This window comes from Ursus maritimus, unplaced genomic scaffold (assembly GCF_017311325.1).
Source record: "Ursus maritimus isolate PB19 unplaced genomic scaffold, ASM1731132v1 scaffold_1, whole genome shotgun sequence".
Classification (NCBI taxonomy): domain Eukaryota; kingdom Metazoa; phylum Chordata; class Mammalia; order Carnivora; family Ursidae; genus Ursus; species Ursus maritimus.
This window is the reverse complement of record NW_024423343.1, coordinates 37,533,859-37,557,321: the sequence shown is the minus strand read 5'-3', so window position 1 is coordinate 37,557,321 and position 23,463 is coordinate 37,533,859. Positions and strand designations below refer to the sequence as shown.

Genomic DNA, 23,463 nt, shown 5'->3' with positions numbered 1-23,463 from the left:
GCTGGCTGTCTCTTTCTGTCAAATAAATAAATAAGATCTTAAAAAAAAAAAAAGCACTAACAAAGCTTGGTAGTTGAAATATTAGATATGTAATTTTTTAAAATTTTGTTTTCAAGTAATCTCTACCCCCAACATGGGGCTCGAACTCACAACCCCGAGATCAAGAGTTATATGTTCCGCCAAACCGAGCCAGCCAGGCGCCCCTGAAATAGATTTTTTTTTTTTTTTTAATGAAAGACCTCAGGAGTTTCTCTTGCCTGAAGTTGGCCCACAGCTGCCGGTACTCACTTGACCCCCGCCCACCTCCACTGCCTCTAACAGCATGGTAACTCCCCGACTCTCCTACAGAGGACTTCTGGCTCCGTGATGAACCCAGGACCGCTTGTGCTGGAGGGCACAGCTCAAGTCCACTCTGAAGCCCATAAGCAGTCAAGCACATGCACCCGGTACCCTCTCTGTATTTTTAACTCTTACAATGTCTCAAAGGAGAGCCTTGCAAGTCCTTCAGCGTCCACCTCGGACTCTTAGTGTCTGAGAAGTCCAGCCATACTTCTGTAGCTGCTTCTCTGCTCCCAGAGCCTGCTAGCTTTCTATCCAGACTGCTACAAAAGCCCTAACTCTTTGTTCCCTACTTTCCGTCCGTCCAGATGGAGATGGGGCCAGTCTGCCTTCTCCTGGGATCTTCCTAAGAACACCCCTGGGTTTTCCAGGATCTTCCTTACTTTCCTGAACACTTTCTTTTGAAGGTCCGTATTGGCCAAGAAAGAAAAAAAAAATTGAGTTTTACAAAAAGACACGATAAAATAAAGTGAAAAAACGACAAACAATTCCAATTAAAGAGTGCCTACAATAAGAAAAATAGGACCCAGTATTTTTTTCAATGGGCAAAGGATATAGCAAAAGCAATTCAAAGAGAAGATTCTGAAAGGTCTATAAGCCTGTGAGAAGATAGTTTTCAACCTTACCAGTGCACAAATGCAACGACCAAACACCTACGAAATGGGGAAAACTAGGTTTGAGGGGCCCCGGGAAACAGGCTTCCTCGCACAGTTGGTAAAACCATCTGGGAGAGCAACTTGGTGCGTCTATTCCAGTGCTGGTGGCCTACGGCCCAGTGAGTCTGACTTTGTGCAGAGAGGCCCGCACAGACCTTCTCTCTTTCACGGGGAGGGTTAAATCAGATCCTACAAGTCTTTCGCATCCTAGGAGGCAAACTTGAGGTCTTTTCACATGAATCACCTACAGGATAAACAGACCTTGGTGTTGTTGTTAACAGTGATTGACCCAGCAGAACTTCAACTGGGTTACAAGCTAACCAACGGGGTCTCTCCGGCTCACGAGGCACCCTGGAGAACAGCGGCGAAGGGAAGAGAAGAGATTAAGAAAAAACCCCAATCTGTTCTTTAACACCGCTGAAGTGATCAGAATACTTTTAGGTTTTGATCATCCCCTGGAAACAGAGTCAATGTGAACTGTTTTTCACTCACCCCAAAGCTGGCTTTAATCTGCGCCTGGAGAATGACCCAAACGTAGTGCTTTCCAGCCTTTTCCACGCTGTGGCCCTCAGATAAAACACCCCTCTTTGCAAAGCTCCCTGCGGCTCTGGGGTTTGCAGCGTCCCCGAGGCCCGGGGATGCAGTGATCCCGATCGCTCCCAGCTGCAAGCTTTCCTGCGTCGGGCACGTTCTGTGATTAACATCCCACCTTGGTGGGAGGAGCCCTTACCTTTCTTCCCTTTGTCAGCGAGCAGAAGCGCCTGAGACCGAGACACAGTATCAGCCTCACTCACACCATAAACGGACCCCGCGTCTCTGTCCACACAAGACAGGCCTATTTCTGCAAAGCACGTTATTACAGCAATACTTCTTTCATCTGTTATAGGTACGTGGGTATCTGGGAGGCGAAACACCTGTTTCGGTACAAGCTTGAGAAGGAGGGTCTGACTAGAACTAGAACTAGAACCCGCGGCATCAGAACTGACTTGCACCTGTCCTCTTGTATGCAGCTGCGGGTCGCTGAGCCGGAGCCATCTGTTGCTCGGCTTTCTCTTTCCTCTCTTCACTTGTTTGAACTGTGGCTGAACGTAAACACCAGACTCTCTTTTCTAAAATGTCCAGCGGTCTTGTAATTCTCATTCTAAGCTTGCTTACCTTGAGTCTGCGAACAGGGTAAACGTTGGCTACCATCTTCAGGGTGCCATTAGAAACTTCGAGTGCACGAAGAGGTTACGCCAATACCTGCTAGACATTATTTGGTCAAGGGAGAAACATGGGCAATGAGAAGCACACGTTGGGGCTCCAGCTGTCCTTTCCATGCTGGCAGAGAGCATGCAAAGGGACAGAGATTTGGATGTGATTGCCAAAACATAGAGAAGGACATTGGCTTTTTTTCTATCCAAATAAAGTTTTTTTTGGAGGAAAATGTTAAAAGCTGGCATAACTATATTAAGACAATGAAATGAAGTCAACTTAGAAATTTATAGAAATATACTGCCATCTACAGCATATAAAAAAATCATTGCAGGGCCACCTGGCTGGCTCAGTTGATACAGCATGCAACTCTTGATCTTGGGGTTCAGCTGGAGACCCACAGTGGGCACAGAACCTACTTTAAAAAATAAAACTGTAAAAAAACTCATTGCAGGAGTTCGTTCCTCCTATTGGAATTACTTACAATCAAGCAAACACCTTGAAATATAAATGAATTTATAAGATACAGTAACTGCCACAAAGAACTCATTTAGACTGTTTTATAGCCTTTAATTTCCTCATCTGAATTTTTTTTCATGTCTTAAATTTTCCATTTTTCTTTTTAAAATTCAACTTTCCCAACCTTTCCATTGGATTCATTTCGGCAGTTATATTTCTGATGTTATAGAGCTCTTACTCTTTATTTCTTTTTATACATTCTTTCCATGCATACAAATTTTCTCACCTGGGGATATTAATTACATTTTCTTTATTTCTCTACTTCCTCCATTATTTCTGTTTTCTTTGAGTTCCTCTTTCCCTGCCCGTTTGCTCATAGGGCTGTTTAAAGAGGCTCTTCTCAAATGCTACTGCTCCTGAGCTGTCGGTTCTCCGGAATAGCGGGGCCCCACCAGGCTGACTGGCGCTCGGTGGGGGTGGGAGGGGTTTGCCCGTTGGCAGGCTCCCCTGGGCCAGGCCCGGGCTGCTCCACCGGGGACCTCCAGCTATCATCAGTCTCTGTAGGTCTTTTTTGTTGGGCAGGGTTTTCCTCACAGAGGAGCCCTCTATCTAATCCCCTGCTTGGAGAATATCACTTGGCTGCCAGTTTTCTGGAAGTTAAGTAGGAGGAGGCCAAGATCTCTGTTCAGTGTGCAGACTTTCACTAATCCTCTGCTTGCAATGTAACACTCTACCGTCAAGCTACGTCTGGTATTCCTGAACCCAGAGATCCCGATAAAGCCGCTCCAGAAGGCTACTCACCAGCGTTCTGTAGGGTGGAGGGTGAAGTGGTAACATGCTGTAGTTGAAGAGGGTAAGGAGGGTCTCTCTGCTTCTTAGCTGACTTTCATCGGCTCCACCTCACCGGCCTGTGGGGATACCTACTGTCTCTCATGCAGGAGCCTCTCGGGCTTGAATCTGCTTGCTTCTCGCTTCCTCCCACTGCCGCCTGGGGACACTTAGCTTTCATTCTTCTCCGGTTTATTAAGTTACTTGCTAATTGCCCATTTGCTTTTTTCTGTAAACAGAGATGTGGTTAGTTGATCGCCTTCAGCTGTTAGCAATCGTAAGCTATGCCTCAACTTCTGAGCAAGTCTGGAACGCAAGGGCCTAGCTATGTCCACCATCATGGGACTCCTCCAGCAGGCAGTCTTTGCTCCATTGCTCCACTGCAGACCAACCAGCCACATTTCTCCATTTAATCCACTAGCATACCACATAGCCTTCCTCAAGTACTCTGCTGAAATCCAGATTCACTGAAACGGTAGGTCTCCTAAGAAATATCACTTCTACGTGCATACAAGTCAACTAGAATCATGTCAGGAACATCATACTCAAGTGGTTTCCAGAACCCACCTTTTTCCCACTTCAAATGCTGTTCATTTGATCATTTTCTTCTTCAAAATGCCTCAAAAATTGTAATTTGCAGTTTCATAACATGACAGCAATTGGATTTGGGACTATGGACCCAGAGATGAAACATTTACAGTTCTCTCTTACTGTAGCCTCAGGACTTAACGCCTTCGTTTCCATGCTTTTCTACCTTGTTCTGTTTTGAGTATTGTGCTTCTTATAGTGTTAACTACCATATGCATAGAAATTGAACAATTCTATGGTCTTACTGTCGACGTTACACCACAAAATAGTAGGCACATTCTTCCTGTTCTTGCTCTGAAGTTTTTAAAAGCCTCTTTATTATGGATTAGTCTTCATGACACTACTTAGAACTCTGGGACATTGTCCCTGGTTGCTCCCTGCCCTTCCTTCTTGTGAAAATAGCTAGAAAGCATGAAGGCTAAATGAAAACAAAAGTGGAATGACAGTTTATCAGGACTATTTTTGGTACAAATAACAGAAAAACTCCAGCTAGTATAAAATTCAAAGTGGAATTATAGAATTGGGTATAGCTTATACAAAGAACCCAAGGGTAAGAACACAGCTTTAGAAAGGACAGGAATGGAAACTGGAAAATCCCTAGGAACCCACGGAGTTTCCTCTCCATCTCTCAGTTCTGCCTAATACATAGATTCTATTTTTCTTGCTCAACACAAGGGGTTAACTGCTAGTCAGCCCACAGGGAAATCTGAAAATGTCCTCATGTTCCAACTCTACAGAAAAACTCCCATCTCAATTCTAAAATTCTCAGGGAAGGAGTGAGGAAATTCTTGATCGGCCCAGCTTGATTTAGGGGAATCTCAGCTGAATCAACAGAGACCAGTAGGGAAAAATCTTAAAAGTGGCTGTTAGGATCCCATGGCTGGAGTGAGGATGGTAGGTAAGAAAGTGAGTATCAGCTTTTTAAAGACACCTCCGAAGATCTTTACTACAGGGCCTTTTTAAGAAATAGGCTGAAGGCCTGGAGGACAGAAAAAATAACAGCCATTCTCCTTTTTCTAAAATAAACTTATGCTCAATTTGTATGTTGTTACTCTGAATTGGAGTAAGTATATTCCTGTGGAGGAACTTGCCAACGATCTTGAACATGACACTTGATCTCTCGTATGTAAGATGGAGATGGTAAGAAGATCAGCAATAACACCTGCCTTTGCAGGCGATTCTCTGAGAGGAGCAGACATAACGTATCTAGAGTATCCAGCACTGTACTTGGCACACAGTAGCAGAAACACTCAGCAAATGGTAGCTGTGATGTTAAATGCTAAACAAATTCATGCAATGTCAACAGTTTTTCTTAGAAGATAGCTAGAGAGATCTATGGTTTCCTACAAGGCTGTTCAGCGCTTCAACTGGAGTCATACCGCAGTGAGTTTATTTTTTTATTTTTTAAAGATTTTTATTTATTTGAGAGAGAGAGGTAGTGAAAGAGCTCAAGCAGGAGGGAGACGGAGAAGCAGGCTCTCCACTGAACAGGGAGCCCATCTTGGGGCTCGATCCCAGAACCCTGGGATCATAACCTGAGCTGAAGGCAGATGCTCACCCAACTGAGCCACCCAGGCGCCCCAATAGCCCAGTGAGTTTAATTCAAAAGAAAAACTCAGAACATGGAATACTTAGTTCCATAGGATTCAAAGATAGAAACCTAACCTGCACGCTAGCAGTTAGCTTTATCATTACCTGCAAATGGCATGAAATAAAATATATATAAGCATATGAAACTAACTTTATAAAAATAGAATTTATTTAAATTATATACACATTTAAATACACACATGCAGAGTGCATGATACATTTATTTATTATATGCAAACTTTGCTTTTCAACTACAAAGTTATATATACAGGATAAAGAGCAGTTAAGAATTCTTAAAAAGCCCTCATTGTATTTCTTTACCCTAAGTCTCTTGTTTCCCTTCTACAATTAGACTAGGTCTTATAATCCACACGCACATTTATTATAGCATTTTGCTAAAAATGAGAAACTTTTGAAAGCTGTTAGTAAACCAACGGTGTATCTTAAAAGTATTGTTATCTTAGATTCAAGAACATACCATATTTAATTAAAATTTTTAATCTAGTTTTTGTAGTTTATCACAGCAATACTTTATTCCATACATAAAATTCCCTAGTCTTCCTACATTCCTAGTGATCTTGAAATGCAAACTAGGTCACATTATTGAATGTGGTCCTCTCTTTTCTATTTTTTTGTCAGAAAGCCACCAACACTGGTAATGAATTTTTTTATCTGCCTCAGAACAGGATGTTTTGAATTATGCCAGCCTCCCAGGTCTTGATCTATACAACTAAGATATATGCAGGTGAAAAGTAAAAGATTAACTCAATTATGTGTCTTCCTACTACATAACCATTTCTAATAATTTTCTTAGGAGCCAAGTGAATTACATAATTATGCTGACATGAGAAAGAGTCCCAATTGGTCTTTCCTTTAATAAGGAACCTCCTTTTCTATGTATTTGAGAAACTGCCCATGCAATAGCAACAGAGCAAAAATAAGTGGATGACTGAACAATGATAATGTAGGCAGAAATACAGCAAGCATCTCTTTCAAATGAATATATACTTAAGTTCTGTATTTAAAGAACTGTATGGAGCGGTCACTTCTGCCCTACTACTGTATTCCAAGCACCCATCACAAGGCCTGGTACACAGGTGTTTAATACATAGCACTGAACGCACAGATGAATAAATGACATGAGTAAAAAATTAGCATATTCCACCCCAAGCTGGCTTAAAGGCTAATATTCTCCATTTCACCCTTGGGGACAATTTTACCAAAAAATACTAAAAGAAAATGACAGAAGAATGTACAAATTCTTATAGGAATGATAATTTTGCATATCAAAAGATTATCACATATTAAAAATTAAATACACAGATAATTCTCAAATTGTCATTTCCAATTTGGGGTTAATACTAATAAGCCCTTAGACAGAAAATACTGGTCCACACACAGAGCACCAATGCTTCTTTCTCAGTTGAGGTACTTTATATACAGCAATAGGTATACAAAAGCTTTTGAGCCATTCCAATATTCCCGCTGCTCTGATAAATGAGAGACAAGTTGTAGGCAATATCTCTTCGTAAGTCTAACTGGTCAACTTCTATACCCTAGGAGGAAAAAAATACATGAATGAGTTATAGTTCAAACTGACAACCAGACAATTTTACGGCAAATAACAGTTTCATAAGTGTAAATATTCAAATATTAAAATTCATTATACTAAAAAAAAAGTATAAAACTAGGCATAGACCTTGGATCTAAATTTTTATTAGGCAATGCTGATTCAGTTAATCACTATAATAACTGTATCATTAAAAAATTTAAAATGTCTCACCAGTAAGTTAAAGAAAACAGTCTCATCCACAAGCCACAACAGAATAAACTCCAGATAAATTAAGAATTTAAGATTAAAAAAATGAAACCATAAAAGAAAAAAAATTATAGTTCAATAATATAACAATATAACCTTGGGTAGGAAAGGCCCTTCTAGTATAATACCAAAAGTAGAAACTATAAAAGAAAAGGTTAATAGATATGATTTCATTAAAAAACGTAAAAATTACGCATCTAAAAAAGAAATAAATTATAACACAAATGACGAGATGGGAAAAAAATACCTCTACTATATAACAAAAAGGCATTTTAAGGATAGGTCTAAGAAGGCATACACCAATTTAATAATAATAATTACACTAGGGGTGTTATTACTTTTTTTCCTACTTAAATAGCGAAGCAATGAACTCAATGGAGCACATTAGATCTATGTTTCTAAATCTTTCCCAATACAAAATTTTGGAGTCAACCGTAAAAATATCTGCAACAATGAAAAATGATACCTATAAAGCTTAAGGAGCAATACCCAAAGGTATTTACGAAATAAAGAACACAAAAGTGTATACATTTCATCAGCATAACTATAAAAGTATGTATTCATTTGTTTAATGACTAACATTGAACAAGGGTAATACAAAACAGTTGTGAGGGCATGCAAGGATTATGAGTGCGACTTAAAAAAATTAACAATGAAAACAATATTTTTCTTCAGAAATTAAAATGAGACTTTAAACACAGATTATCATAGTACTATCAACACGTTACCCTGTATTACATTATCTTAAACAAAACTACATTTATACTGGTTTTTCATCTTTATAAAGAAACATGTTAGTTACACTTGAACTTGAAAATGAACAATGGCTATATTACTAAATACTCAGGCTTTGTGTCTACCAGCTCGTACCTGTAAACCACAGGGGCTACCTTAAGGTAACTGAAATGGTCATAACCACAAGTTGTGTACGTGTCCACATGGTTGCTGATCAGGTCACAAGGCCAGAATGACAAAGATCTACTTGTTGCTGAACACAATTACATAAATACATTCAATAAAGAAAAAATACATTCTAATACATAATTTATTTCACTGTCTGGACTACAACATGAGCAAACTGCACTTATCTATAGATGAAATGAAGTGACTCATCAGTTTTTAAAGTAAATCATACAGGGGCGCCTGGATGTCTCAGTTGGTTAAGCACCAACTCTTGATTTTGGCTCAGGTCATGAGATCAAGCCCCATGTCAGATGCCGTGCTCAGAAAGAAGTCTGCTTGAGATTCTCTCCCTCCTTCTCCCTCTGTCCCTCCACCTGCTCATGAGCTCTCTAATAAATAAATAAAATCTTTAAGAAAAAAACAAAAAACAAATCATATAATACCTCTACCACAAGTGGAGGGAGTTCCAGGGCCTTCTGATAATAGTGGATTGCAAGATGAATCAGCCCCAGTTGGTGAAGGCCACGGCCCAAATTGTAGAATGATTCCTGGCAAGGTCCACGTATACTGAGGTATCGATTAAGGAAGGAAAAGCCCTACCAAAAAGATAAACAATTCAGTATTATAATCACTTGACAAGTATGTATTTGAACCAGTATATGTGCCATGTATATTCTGTACAGAATACAAATACTAAAAAAAGAGAGAGTCCCATCCTAAAAGAACGTATGTGTAGTGCAGTGCCATATCACAGTGTAGTCAAGAGCTCTTCTGAAGGTATAAAAGATTTTTTTTTAAGCTAAGGACAAAAATATTCACAGAAAACAAAGCCGAATGCCACAACTGTCAAAGATCCATAATCTATAAGAACACAGGATTTTTTTTTAAGGATCCAAGTTGGCTTTTGTGACGTGAGAGGCCAATAAACTTTTTGATTTAGGATGTCTAAAACCTGGAACAGAATATAAAGTCTAAGCCCTTAAGATAATTTTAGAAAGGTGTCTTCTCAGGGAGAAGAAGCTTTCTGAGTAAATGGTACCTTTTTGTAAGTTACCTTAGGACCTTAATAACTTAACCCAAAAACTTAATTTTTTTTTCCTGAAAGCTTCTGACTCAAAGACTTTATGGAAAAACAGGTTATTTCAGAGCACAGCTATAATAATGCAAGCTCCATGTGTGTCACAATGTCCGAGAAGCAACTTGCTTCTTTCCTCTCCCTGTATTAATTTCCCCCTTTAATTAGCTTCAAGTTACTAGCCACAGAAAGTTACAAACTGCAAAAGTGCAAGTGTCCTATGTTAAGTAATTAAATAAATATATTATCTGTGAATAGAGAATATAAAATGTAAGTATTCCCTGGGTGATCTGCTTTCTAATAAATGGTCACAAATTTTTCTTCATAAATAAAAAAATAATAAAAATGAACGAATTCTTTAGAATTAAAGCATTTTAGGGATAAAAATAATTATGTTCACTAAACAAATCATACTTTCTGCATAATAAAAGAACCTACTTATATATGTGTATATGACCTCTATGCCACTGAAAATTATGGTTCTGTCTTAAGTAAAGCAGACAAACTATTAGTCTCAGAGAAATATCAAATCTTCTTATTTTAAAAATGACAAACTGCAAAAATCTGGCGGAAAATAGTAAGTAATCACAGATGAACTGTTGCAACCCAAATCAACTTGCAAGTCTTTTGATACAATAATAGGATTTAAGTTACCAGCTGCATTTTAAGAAATTTTTAACAAATTTAGGAGACCTCTGAAACACTATTCAAATAATTAGTGATTTAAAAACTACAAAAATATGACAAAAAATTTTTAATGAAATAGAAACAAAAGAGTTCTTTTTTAAGTATGTTACACTTCAAACATTTTTATCACATTATTCACTAACAGGCCCAAGTATACACTGTCTATAAAATACTAAATACAGATAGAAAAAAATCATAAAAGATTTTACTTTCATAGTATAATATAAAGGTAGGAAAGACAGTAAAACGCATGAAATTAGTTTGTTTTTAAGTACTCCAAAGGGAAACAAACTGGTCATGTAGCATGAAGAAAGAGATTCATTCGAAATTAAAACAATTTAAGAATCATGGTATTTACAGTAAAACTTGTTTTTAGAAACTTTTTTTAATGGACAATGTTTAACACACACAAAAGTACAGAGATGAGGACAACAAACTCCCATATACCAATCTCCTGTTGTTTGATCTCTATCCCCAACCAATTAAAAACTGTGGTTTAAATATAAGTGATTTGAAATTTAGCTTCTAAATTACTTTGAAGTACATAAATTTTTTCCCTACCAGGCCAAAGAACTACATATTTTAACTATTTAATAATGAGTAAATCCATAAAAATTTCCTATTAGTATTTACCAAAATACTTCATGAGGGCAAGGAATTCTGCCTGTATACTCACTGCTGTATCCCCAGTTCCTAGCACAGTGCGTGCTCATTATATATTTGTTTTTACTTAATATAGCAAAAGTATCCATTAAGAGAGAAAAAAAAGCATAGAGCAAGAAGTGGACAAATATCACAAATAAATACCTAAGAAAAGGAAAATTTCTGGGTTTTTTGTTTTTATTTTTTATTATGAAAATTTTCAAATATACAAAAGTAAAGAGAATATTATAATATAGAACTCCAATACCCAGCTTTAACAATTACCATCATTTGAATTTAGGTTTTCTTTTAACCATTATACTTTAAAACACTAAACAAAAAATCCTTTACTCAATCCTGCTACTCCATTCAAGCCAACATTTTCTTTCCTTCCATAACTATTTAAAAGAAAATGTCTTTGACATGCATCAAACATATAAACATAAAAACAACACAAAAGTTTTAAAGACACAGTGGTGAACAAAACAGACTCTCTGATCTCTTGGAATTTATATATTTATATATATATATAAATATATATTTTTTTTTTGAGAGAGAGAGAGAGAACATGCCCCTGGGGGGGTGGGGGGGGTGGAAGAGGGAGAGAGAGAATCCTAAGTAGGCTCCTCACAACCCTGAGATCATTACCTGAGCTGAAATCAAGAATCAGATGCTTAACCAAGCGTCTGAGCCACACAGACATCCCTGGAGTTTATATTCTTATTAGAGAATACAAGCTATATAAAAAAGTAAACAAGAAAATAAAAAGGCTAATTTCAAATCACTGTAAGAACCAAGAAAGTTTTAAAAGAGCAATTTGTTGGTGATGATGTGAGGAAACAGTCACACAGTCACATATTCATATGTTATTGAATGTATATATTACATATATTTTTAAATGGATTTACAATAAACCAATCTTTAGGACCGAGAAGGCTGGAGGCCTCAGGGGCTCCAGAGTATAGGGAAACCTCCGGATTCTGCCGTGTCTTCTTTCTGTATGATCTGGCTGTGTTCCCTGTCTACATGGCTACAAAGCCTTAGCCAGGAATACCACTAGTCCATGAGTGTTGAACACAGGAATAGCTACTGGGAACGCTCAACATATATACTAAGCAGGTATTACTTTTGAAGCAGGACAATAAAAGCATTATGTATATTCATTTTTAAAGAACATAAAACCAAGTAATGAGAAATCCAAATGAATTACCTGCACAGTAAGAGCATGTCTCCTTAATACATACTTCTGAGATGCCATGTGAATAAATGTTAGGCCTATACAGAGGCTATAGAGAGGTTCATGGGGATGGGTGCGAAAGGCTTGCACATATTGTCCTGAAAAAAAGAACAGTGATGTCAGATGGTGTGACATGAGCATTGTTCCTTATTTCTTCACTTATTCAAATATATTTTATGCCTAAACAGTACTGATTTTTAACATATGCAAGGTGTGCTTTCTAAAATATCAACCAGAAGCACGTTAATTTGAATTTTAAAACAGTGTATAAAATATAACAAAATGAGGAGGATTTACCTATAAATGTATCCTGACTACGAAGATTAAATATGAGCAACTAAAAGTAACTTTCTTTTAGGCGCAGCTAGACACTTCCATGTAGAGTAGTATTTCCAAAATAAACGATTTATCAATTGTGATCATAATTCTATTTTATGATTTTTTTTTTTAAGTTTTTATTTATTTATTCGACAGAGGTAGAGACAGCCAGTGAGAGAGGGAACACAAGCAGGGGGAGTGGGAGAGGAAGAAGCAGGCTCATAGCGGAAGAGCCTGATGTGGGGCTCGATCCCAGAACGCCGGGATCACGCCCTGAGCCGAAGGCAGACGCTTAACCGCTGTGCCACCCAGGCGCCCCTATGATCTTAAATCTATTTTAAAAGAAACAAGCAAATGTATCTTCTGGCAAATTCTTTTGTAAAATTAATTGATCTGTCTTATAAATTCAAATATGATGGATCTGGAGGTGAGAAAAAGAAAAATAGTTCTGTTTTGTTTTTTAGATTATATGTGTTTTTTCCTAAATGCAGCACTATTTTGTTTTTCCTGAGAAAAAGATGTTTTCCTTTTTTCCATGTATTCTATATATGCAATTATTTCATGTCAAAAGCTTAACCATACGAGACAGGGGAATTGAAACAAATTTTTAAGCAAATTTTTCTTATAAAGGGATGATCTATCTATAATTTATGAGACATAGATAAAAACCTCCCTTCTTTCCAGCTCCTGTGCCAGAAGGAATGGCACCACAAAATCTCGTTAGCAGCACAGATGGTAGACTGCTACTTGGACTTTCTATTTTTATATCTGTAAGAGGTCCTAAATATAAGACAACAATATAAATCTCTATATTCTTAACATTAAACAATTCCAAAAAGCACACAAAATAGAGGACAGTTTCAACATCTGATGTTCAAAGGTTACTGGCCGAACAATTATAAAAATACCAGCCATACATGAAGAAACACTGTTAAGTATTAAATAGCCAACATCCTAGATTATCCAGAAGTGAACCTGACAACACTAGCTTTTAGGCAGCAAGAGATACATGCCTCATTTTAGGTTTAAACATTTGGCCAGGTATTTTTCTACTTGTTTGCTTTTGATTCATTATTACAGAAAATTTCAAGTGATTAATTAATTTTCTGAGTTTAATTAGAATTAGCAAGCACCATGTAATAAATCTTGACATAAAGACTTGTCTCTTAGAGGAACAAACTATCAGCAAATCTTAAATCCCTTTTTGTACTACAGCAAATTAAAATCAGGTGGCAAAGCATCCATTATTAATGATAATTATTTTAAAAACAAGCCGGGGTGCCTGGGCGGCTCAGCTGGTTAAGCTTCTGGTTCTTGATTTCAGCTCAGGTCTGATCTCAGGGTCATGAGATAGAATCCTGTGTTGGGCTCCACGCTGGGTGTGGAGCCTCCTTAAGATTCTCTCTCTCTCTCTCTCTGCCCCTCCCCCTGCGCGTGCATGCTCCCTTTAAAAAAAAAAAAATCAAGCCTAATCAGGGAGAATTGTTAACCTTTAAAATGAATTATGACTTATTTCAGCCTTTTGAAACCAAAGCTTCATAAGGAAAACAAGTATTATTATCATTGTTGCCAAATCCTATTGCTACTTACTGTATGTGCCAGGCATTTTTTAAAATACTTCCTATTAACTCATTTAATTTTCATAATAATTTATAAGGTAGGTCCAATTACTACCTCCATTTCAAAGATAAAGAAACTGAGGCAGGGGGAGGTAGAATAACTTGTCATGAGGGAGCCACGATTTAAACACAGTTCCGCTCCAGAGGCCTAGCTGTTAACCACCACACCGTCCACACTTGACAAAGTCATGTCCAGGACACTTACCAAGCGCATGCTTAAAACTACCAGATACGAATGCATTGTGTCCATTTAAGACACACAGGGCATGATTATCTGGGTTTTTCAGCATTAGGCGAAGACAGAAGCGATGATGTCGTACTTCTTGGGAGTGCATGGTAACCTGATTGAAAATGTTCCAGAGCTGCGGTTTATTGACATTTTCCATTACCATTACCCTAAAGTTGCAGAAAGAGGGTGAGAGTAAAAAATTATGTAAAAAGAAAAACTTCTGATTTCTAAGAATGAAATCCTTCAGTGCAGCAACATCTTCCAAGGAAAAGCAGATTGTCTCAATGTATTTAAGCAGAAACATTTACACAAAGATTTTTCCCAGAAAATGCTGCTTAAGTTAGTATTTCTACACCTTGTTTGTTCTTTTCACCAAACTTTTAAACAACAAAAAATCAAATAGTTTAAGTTTCACCGTTTCTCCCCCTGCCCCTACAGCTGCAGTACGATGAACAGTGAAAAACAGCTAACAACGATGTGTGCCAGACTTTGTTAAAAGGTCTTATATATATAATAATTCATAATAATTCACTTAATCCTCACAAGAATCCTACCAGGTGGTAGTATTATGATGCCCATTTTATAAATGGGGAGACTAAGGCACACGAGGTTAAATATGTGAAAGGGTATGCCTCTGAGAATCACCAATGAACTGAATTAACCAGTAAGCAACAAGAGAGTTAAAATAAAACAACTTATTAATTCTTGAGCATAAGAGACTAAGTCAAAGTAAATACACATACTCTCAAAGAATCTAAAATAAACTATTGGAAAATCACCTGATATAGTTGTATGCCTTTCTGAAATTTTTGTCCAGTATTGCAGCAGAAAGACCAAAGTATTCTAGTTCTTTGCGTTTCTGCTTGTCATCATAAAATGAATAATATTCCAATGAAGAATCCACAAGTAACTCAGCCTCCTGAAATCGGGATAGGTCACACAAGCAGTATATGGCCTTCAACAGAAGGTTCCACCAGTCATCTTTTGTCAAGACACTCGTGAGTACAGCAAATATTGCTAAAATGATACCAGTGAAAATCAGTTAGAACACTATATTTTCAGAAATAGCAGTATTAGAAAAATTCATATGATCAATTTTAAGGTTACACTTAGTAACCACAGTCCTATGGCTCCGAATTCTTGCCAACACTCTTCTGACAATATGAGAAGTGGATAGTTGCTTGTTTACACTACTTCAACACCACCCTTTCTGCGCTGCCTAACAATGTGCAATCCCGGTAATTCTTACTTTGGATTTGTCTTTTATAAAGTCCAGCTATCTCATTTATATCTCTCAGCGCTAGCTAGAATATATGGTCCTGTAGGGCAGAACAAGTGTGTGTTCCATGACTGAAGTTGGATACAGGATTCTACACATACAAAGCATTCAAATGTGTGTTTAACAAAGGACTTGAAATTCGTACTTTGAGATTCAGATTGTTCTTGATCTTTTTATAATCTTAATTTTCTTTTCTCTGCCTCAAAATTTCTTTTCCTTAAGAATCTTGCCTTATTTGTAAGAAGCCCCCTTTTTATAAATTTATAATTCTTGACAAATACCAAAAGCCACAAAAGTTTTTTAGTCTTTGATCCAGAATTCTGAGACTCTATCCTACACAAAAATATGGATATACAGGCATGAAGATGCTCACTACAGTATTATCTATAAAGGAAAATTATCAGAAGCAACCATATATCAAAAAATAATAAGGGAATAATTTAAAGTATGGAACTGCTATCCAACGGAATAGTACACATTCCTTAATGATAACAGCTATCAAGAGAAGAGAGCAATATGAGAAAAAATCTGTGAGAAAATGCTGAGTGAAAAAATCAGAGTACAAAGATGCATGTAACATAAAGAGGGCTTGTATCCTATCCTGGTACATACCAGGGTAATGTGATCTCCACCAAGAGGAAATAAACTAACAAAAAAAAACGTTATGAGCCTAAGAAAAACCAACAATGGATCTGAAATGAGAAAATACTGAAAGAGAAAACCAGGCAGGATCACATATACAGAAAAATATAACTTAAGGAAATATAATCTTAAACACATGAAGCGGAATCTACCTTTGGGATGGGCCCAGAATCCCTGGACTGTTGAGGGCAGGACTCTGAGGCATTTATGGCTAGATTATGAACAGCTGACCCTCATTCCTCTCCTGATTCTCCTCCCCTGCAAAACCTTGCTTAATGTTAGGCCCTTATAATGTGCTTACAGAGATTCAGCTCTTCCAGATTCTAAAATCCTATCCCATGGCACACCGCCATGCCTGTAACAATTATTTAATAAATGTCTATTGAATTAATTAACAATGAAATAATTTTCTGCCAGACTGATGCCTCCAATTTAGACTCTTTTCAAGTTTTCTGAGTAATAACCTCACCCAAACATACTAGCTAAAAATAGATGCCTTTTAAAGTCACATTACTTGAGATTGGGTCAAAGCAATTTATTTTCAGAGTTTCTGTGACTATTGCTACATTTATCAAACATGAATTTAACAGAGAATGAAATATGTAATTGAAGTCACTGGACAAATATAGTAATTTATATTGCCATCTAGTCTTCACAAATTTCTTAAAATAAGGTATATTTTCTTTTTAAAAAGTCAAAAGTTCTGTTTAGTTTTTTTCACAGGAAGATCCAAGCAGATGTTTTCCTTTTAATTTTTAAAAGTTAAACTATTTACATAACCTTCCTTTTCTTTTTTAACATCAAATGAGTTTATTATATACACTTAAGGGATCTGGATAAGAAAATTTCATTTTATTTGAATAGGGTATATTTTCAATTAGGTTACTATCAGGTGATACTTCATAAGTACTTTTTCAACTCAGCCAAATTTTATGTAATAAAGCAAATGAAAGAATTACCTTTTGCATCACAATTTGCTGTCTCTTGGTCACTGTTGTCTGATATTTTGTCTCTTGACACTTTAATAAGGTAGAGATGCCTCTCTCCAGATTTGGAACTAGATATCAAACAAACCTGGGCTCTATTCATTGCTACCTGAATTGAAGATAATAATTTGAGAATTTTTAATCATATAATTTCTTTTTAATATTTTAAGTAATCTCCACACCCAACGTGGCACTCAAACTCACAACCCCAAGATCAAGAGTTGCAAGCTCTACTGACTGAGCCAGCCAGGTGCTCCACTCATTTAATTTTTTAAAGAAAATCTATTGAGGGGGGGTATTGACTGGGTGGCTCAGCTGGTTAAGTGTCTGACTTCGGCTCAGGTCATGATCTCAGACTCCTGGGACTGAGCCCCGCATTGAGCGCTGTGTTCAGTGCGGACTCTGCTTGTCCCTCTCCCTCTGCTCATGCACTTGCTTGCTCTCTCTCTCTGAGATAAATAAAATCTTAAAAAAAGCAAGGAAGGAAAGAAGGAAGGAAGAAAGGAAGGAAGGAAGGAAAGAGAGAAAGGAGAAAGAGAAAGGAAAAGAAAAGAAAAAAGAAAAGGAAAGAAAGAAAAGAAAGAGAAAATCTGTAAGACCCAAGTATTGCAGGTATGCCTGAAATCTTTAGTAGGGGGAAAAAAAGGCCAAATTATAGAGTATTTAAACACCTAAAAGAGAATGAATAGACTTATTTTTTTCTTACCAGAGGAATTTAGATCACACCTTAGTAGGGAAACGAAGGTACGTAAATTAACTTATACACACACACACACACACACACACACACACACACACACACAAACTACTTCCCTGCAAAAACACTGGACTCAGAAATGATGTCACATGTGGAAAACATTTTTGCAAAGCGAACAATTTTAGTACATGGTAGTGTCTTGCAGGCCAATAATCGATTACACTACGGTTCTCACTTTTCTAGATATGCACTAGCAAAGATTTTACTTCACTTACTTTACAGTCAACTTTACACTTTCATGTAGAACTTTCGATTATAGTCGACCCTTGAACAACACGTTTGAATTACAGATTCACTTATACAAGAATTTTTTGTAGTACAGTACTGTAAATGTATTTTCTCTTCCCTCTAATTATCTTAACATTTTCTTTTCTCCAACTTCCTTTATTGTAAAAATACAGTACATAATACATACAACATATAAAATATATGTTAATCAACTGTTCATGTTGTCAGTAAGGCTTCCATTCAACAACAGGCTATCAGTAGTTAAATTTTTAGGTCAAAAGTTATACATGGATTTCCAACTGTGTTAGGGTTGGTGCCCCTAATTTCCATGTCATTCAAAGGTCAACTGTACATACCATTAACTTCTAAGTCTTCTGTCTATATCTGACTTCCATTTTTTAAAGTTTAATAGCTATCATCTATGTTTAAATCAAATTCTAAACATTTAAAAAGTCAACAATGCTAATATACAGAAAGACCATTACCCACCTTTAATAGCATGGCTAACATGGTAAGTAAGGTGTCCACATAACCACACATTTTGCCTTGAGAAAATAGCAGAGTAGAACGATGAAGCAGTAACTTCAGTTCCTAAATAAAGGAGCACATGATAATGAATGTGACAAGATTCCTTTCTGCAAGTTGTTTTGTTTGCACAGAAGTTTATTTTAGAATCAAACCTTAAGAACATTTGCTTTATGATCTTTCACAACTTATGATCCAATAGATACTGTAATTTACAATGTCTAACAAGAGTCTGAAACTTAAGATTCAAAAATCACTTTTCGAACACACTGAATTTAATACACTAAAATAAACTTTTTGGATATATGCTGTAGAGATATCCTTAATGGAGGAAAAAGTTCAAGAACATAAGCTACCAATAAAAACTTCCTTTTACGTGACAGAGCCTACCTGCTGCGCAGCATTTGCATCTTGTGCTAAAGTATCTGGATCATACATTGGTTCCAGAGCTTCCAGAGCTTTCTCAGGACGGCCCAGCTGCTGCTGAAGGGTTGAAAGTGAAATTCTTGCATCCAAATGAAGCGGGGCCAGATCAACCACTTTGCCATAGCTTTCCGCAGCACGTTCCATATAGCCTAAGGCCTTTAAACATTCTAAGATGATGTTAAAATAAAGCATAAATATAATCTACATATTTGTAAGCTTGCCAAGATTATTTTTCCATTTTAAGGAAACATTATGGCAATATAAAAAGAATTATAACAAAAATGAAATGCATAGTCCTAGTACTTTAAAACAACTATCCCTTCTAATCTCCATCTATTGATTGATCAATCTATTGATTTCTCTAACTAAATCCAAATAGCTACAAGGATGTAAACAACATATATACACTTTGGGGTTCTGCTTTATTCACTTAGCATTAAGCTTTCAACACTTCCTACATCTTCCTTACCATTTTGAATGGTTGTAACATTCAACTGATTATTTATTTAACCATATTATCTGATATTTAGGTTATTTCCAAATTTTAACTCTAATAAACAACACTACAGTAAACATTTTCATGTATATAAGCCATAGTTTAAAACTGGCAAACCAATTTAGCCAACAGATGTGTTTTTTAAGCCACAGTGCTGTTAAAAACAATATATGTCTACATTTTTTAAAATTAGGATTTTTATGAACTCCCAAGTTACTGGATTCTTTTGAAAAATCTGGATTTGGCAACATGAGTCTCCTGTTCCCAAATGGCACATCAGCCTATGCTGAAAAACAGTAGCAGCAGCCTTTAGAGAGGGTTCTCCAGTTCTTCCCCCACGCCTGAGCCTCTTCACTTGCCCACTTCACTCATCTTTGTAACTTGCCAGGCTCCTGGGTTTTGTGATCCCCAAATATAAACTATCTCCCCTCATCTCACTCAATTATTTCCTCAGGATAAGTTCTCAGAAAGGGCATTACTAGGCTCTATTCCTCAAATTTTATGTCAATTAATCATTAAGTCCCATCAGTTGAACTCTCCACTGTAATAGTGACAACATTAATCTAGGCCTCTTTCATCTCACTCCTTTTACACTGCAATTACACCTCCTAAAATGGTACTTCTGCCTCCAATTGCTTTCTTAAATCTCAAATTTCTCAACTCTCTGCTGAGTATCTTTAGGTTAAACTTCGATAACAAGCAATAAAAACACAACTCCCTGCTCATGTTTTTAAAATTCAAATACCACAAATAATGTAAGTTTTTGATGGTATCACATTTGTATTCATGTTCACTCATCAAAACCGTAAAGAGTTATCTTTAAGTGTTTTTTTGCAATTTCTTATCTGTGATATGTCTCAAAATAACCCAAATTGTCAATCAATGCTTCTCTAGTTAGAGTACTTTCAACCATTATGTAATATTTTAAGAACTATTAGAACTTTCTGCCATCATGCAGTATTTTAGACAAAGACTATTCAAATTTTAATGCATCTTTTATGTGAATTCAATACGAAATCCTGCTAGAATATTTTTGGCTTTTCTACATTTAAAAAATTTAGTTGTTTTTCTTAAGATATTTTTCTACTTCGTTTCAGATTATTATAAATTTACATACAATAAAATGAAATGATACATAAAACCCAATCTTGAGCATATCTGCAGTTCAAAGAACACTGAAAATACATTAACTTTTTTTCTCAAAATAACATATTTAATATAAATTCATTAAAACTCTTTAAAATTAGACTGTACCCTAAGTCTGACATCTATTACTAGAAATTACAGCCTATGGTTAAGACAGGTAAAAGACATTTACAACGTATTTTTTTTAACACAGACATATTAGTCCTACTTCATTCTGGTACCATTCAATGAATCATTCCTCCAAAGCATTAGTGTGGGAGAAATCATGTAGTGGTATACCAAGACAATTTAAAATACTGGCATTAGTAGGATTGTTGAATCACTATGTTGTACACTTGCAACTAATGTAACGTTGTATGTCAACTATACTCAACAAGCAAACAAAAAAACCCGACTTTCAAAAACTGCCCTGAAACCAGAAATACTTTGACTTTCACCAAGATATTAGTATTTTAAAGTAATTACTGCCATCTTGGGAAAGAAAGGTCTTGCCTGCTTATGTGATTAAAACTTCTCTCTCCCACAAAAAATTATTACCTGCATGTCGAAGCCAGACTACTGCAAGGTTGTATCTTTCAGAGCAGACTAGTGCACTAAGGAGGGGAAGTGCAGAATTATATTCACCAACATCCAGAAAAGCTTCAGCAACATCTAGATAGAGGTCTCCCATATCTTCAGGATTCTGTTCCACTAGTGTGGTCAAGAGAGGCTAGACCCCAAAATAAAAAGCCTCAAGTCAAACATTCATTACATATATGCATATCTATGTGTATTTCTTTTTTTTTCATATCTATCAGTTATCTGAGGCAAGCCTAAAAGGAGCAAGGCTTAATGAAAACAGCTTTAAATAATTTTTCTGTTCATTTCTGCATCTCTATTAAAAAGAACTCATACTGCCATCATTCACTCATTCAACACAGTACTTTTGAAGCCTGCTATAAGCAGACATGGCAGGAGGTAAGAAAACAGAACTGCTGTGCCCTTCCTCTGCCAAGTCAAACATACCCAAACTTCAGGGCCTCTGTGTTTGCTATTTCTGTCATTATCCAAATGTCACCTTTTCAGAGAGGCCTTTCCTGACCACCCTATTTAAAACTGCAACTCCTCCTACCCCTAATATTCTCTCCTCTGTTTGATTTTCTTCCAGAGTATTTATCTCCAACTAACATCCTATACTTCACATATTTATTTTAGTGTCTATTTAATCCCATTAGAACAAAAGATCCATGATGGCAGGGATTTGTATACTGTATTCAATACCTTATCTTAAGGTCTGCAAAGTAAATGCCCAATAAATATTTTTATTCAATGAAATACTTAGTCCAAAGTTGGCAAAAGAGAAGAGCTGTCAGAATTTACCAACTGTCTAAAAAGCCAAACCTCAAATTCTGATCTCTGGATTGTTCTCATTTTAAAAGAAAAACAAATTATTGCAAGACCTGTTCAGCTTTTATAAGATACTCACACACAAATAATTTAAGGCTTACGGTGACTTCCTGGTTATTGAAAAATGTGAAATTTAGGGTAAATTTACAATTTCTTACAATCTCCTGTCAAAGAAAATAATGTGGATTTGATCTGAAGTATCTCAAGGGCAGATCTTAATGTTACTTACATTAAGTGGTTCAAGGATGTTGAGATGTACAAGGCAGACCATCAACTTCACCGTGATATCTATTGGCACACCATCAGGTATAGTGCAGGTAACATTCTCACCAGCTTTGGATTAGACAGACAAAAAGCAGTTCCTCTATGCAAGCTTAGAAAGTAGGACAAATGAAGCAAACTACATCTTCTACGTAAGATCTCATTTACCTCATTCAGGGTAAATGATTCCACAGTCAATTCTAATTTGACCAACTCTACTACTAGGTTTTTATACTTCCTTCATCCTGTCCTTTGGTAGGAATCATCCCTCCTATTCTTTTCCTAACAGTTTATCCACTTATCTGAAACCTACATAAACTCCCACACCATCTATCAAAACTACAGAGAAAACAAAAAACAAAACAAGAAAAAAAGGAGAGAAAGACAAAAATGACCAAAAAGGATATATGAACTCTTTTTCTTTTTGAATTCAAAAGCCTCTTTTCAGGGTTTTACAACAAAGAGTCTTAGAAAGGAATAAAATAAATACTGTTGTTTTCTAAAACTTCATTATAGTAAAACAATTTTTAAAGTCCTGAGAAATTAGTCAAAGGAATTTTTATCCACATTTAAAATATTTTATATTTTGTAGTTTAGTAAATTCCAAATAAGTTTCCATTTCAGAAAAACACTGATGCATGGAGTAACATCAGAGATTTATTTATCGTAAGTGGTGGAATAAAAACTAAAATTACATTAAAATGAAATAACTTCATGTTTCATAGAATTTGTCATATAAATTATAGAACTCCCTAAAATTATAAAGTCATAGAAGGATTTGGACAAGTTTAATTAAGAGACTATTTTTATTACTAAGCTCCAATACAATAACTGACACAGAAATCCAACTTAAGAAATTTAGTCTGCTCAATGAGAGTCATAACATTTAAATTTACTTACACTAGACTATGAGCTCCATGAAGATAAAGACTAGTCTATCTGACTCACAACTATATCCATAGCACAATTCTGCAGACAGTGACTATGGCATACCTATTAATACAGTGTGTACAGACATATAAATAAAAAATTTGATTTCAGAAATAATCACAAAGTAAAACTCAACTTTATGTTGAAAGTAAGACACATGCCTAAAATCATGTAACTCAAAAAGGCTGAAAATAAAAGGACAAAGATATAGTAGGCAA

General features: G+C 36.3%; 1 protein-coding gene across 2 annotated transcripts in view; it reads right to left on the bottom strand.

The window, feature by feature from the left end:
• Positions 1-5,855: 5,855 nt before the first annotated feature.
• Positions 5,856-23,463, bottom strand: part of GTF3C3 (general transcription factor IIIC subunit 3) — a 38,241-nt gene continuing 20,633 nt past the window's right edge. For both annotated transcript variants that reach the window (XM_008687296.2, XM_008687297.2), the window contains exons 9-18: positions 22,284-22,387; positions 21,206-21,377; positions 18,991-19,193; positions 18,565-18,666; positions 17,064-17,199; positions 14,963-15,200; positions 14,160-14,350; positions 11,991-12,115; positions 8,820-8,972; positions 5,856-7,210 (exon numbers count right to left, since the gene is read on the bottom strand). In XM_008687296.2, coding sequence (XP_008685518.1) covers positions 7,088-7,210; positions 8,820-8,972; positions 11,991-12,115; positions 14,160-14,350; positions 14,963-15,200; positions 17,064-17,199; positions 18,565-18,666; positions 18,991-19,193; positions 21,206-21,377; positions 22,284-22,387 — 1,547 coding nt within the window. In that variant the 3' untranslated portion in view covers positions 5,856-7,087. The remainder of the gene's footprint in view (positions 7,211-8,819; positions 8,973-11,990; positions 12,116-14,159; positions 14,351-14,962; positions 15,201-17,063; positions 17,200-18,564; positions 18,667-18,990; positions 19,194-21,205; positions 21,378-22,283; positions 22,388-23,463) is intronic.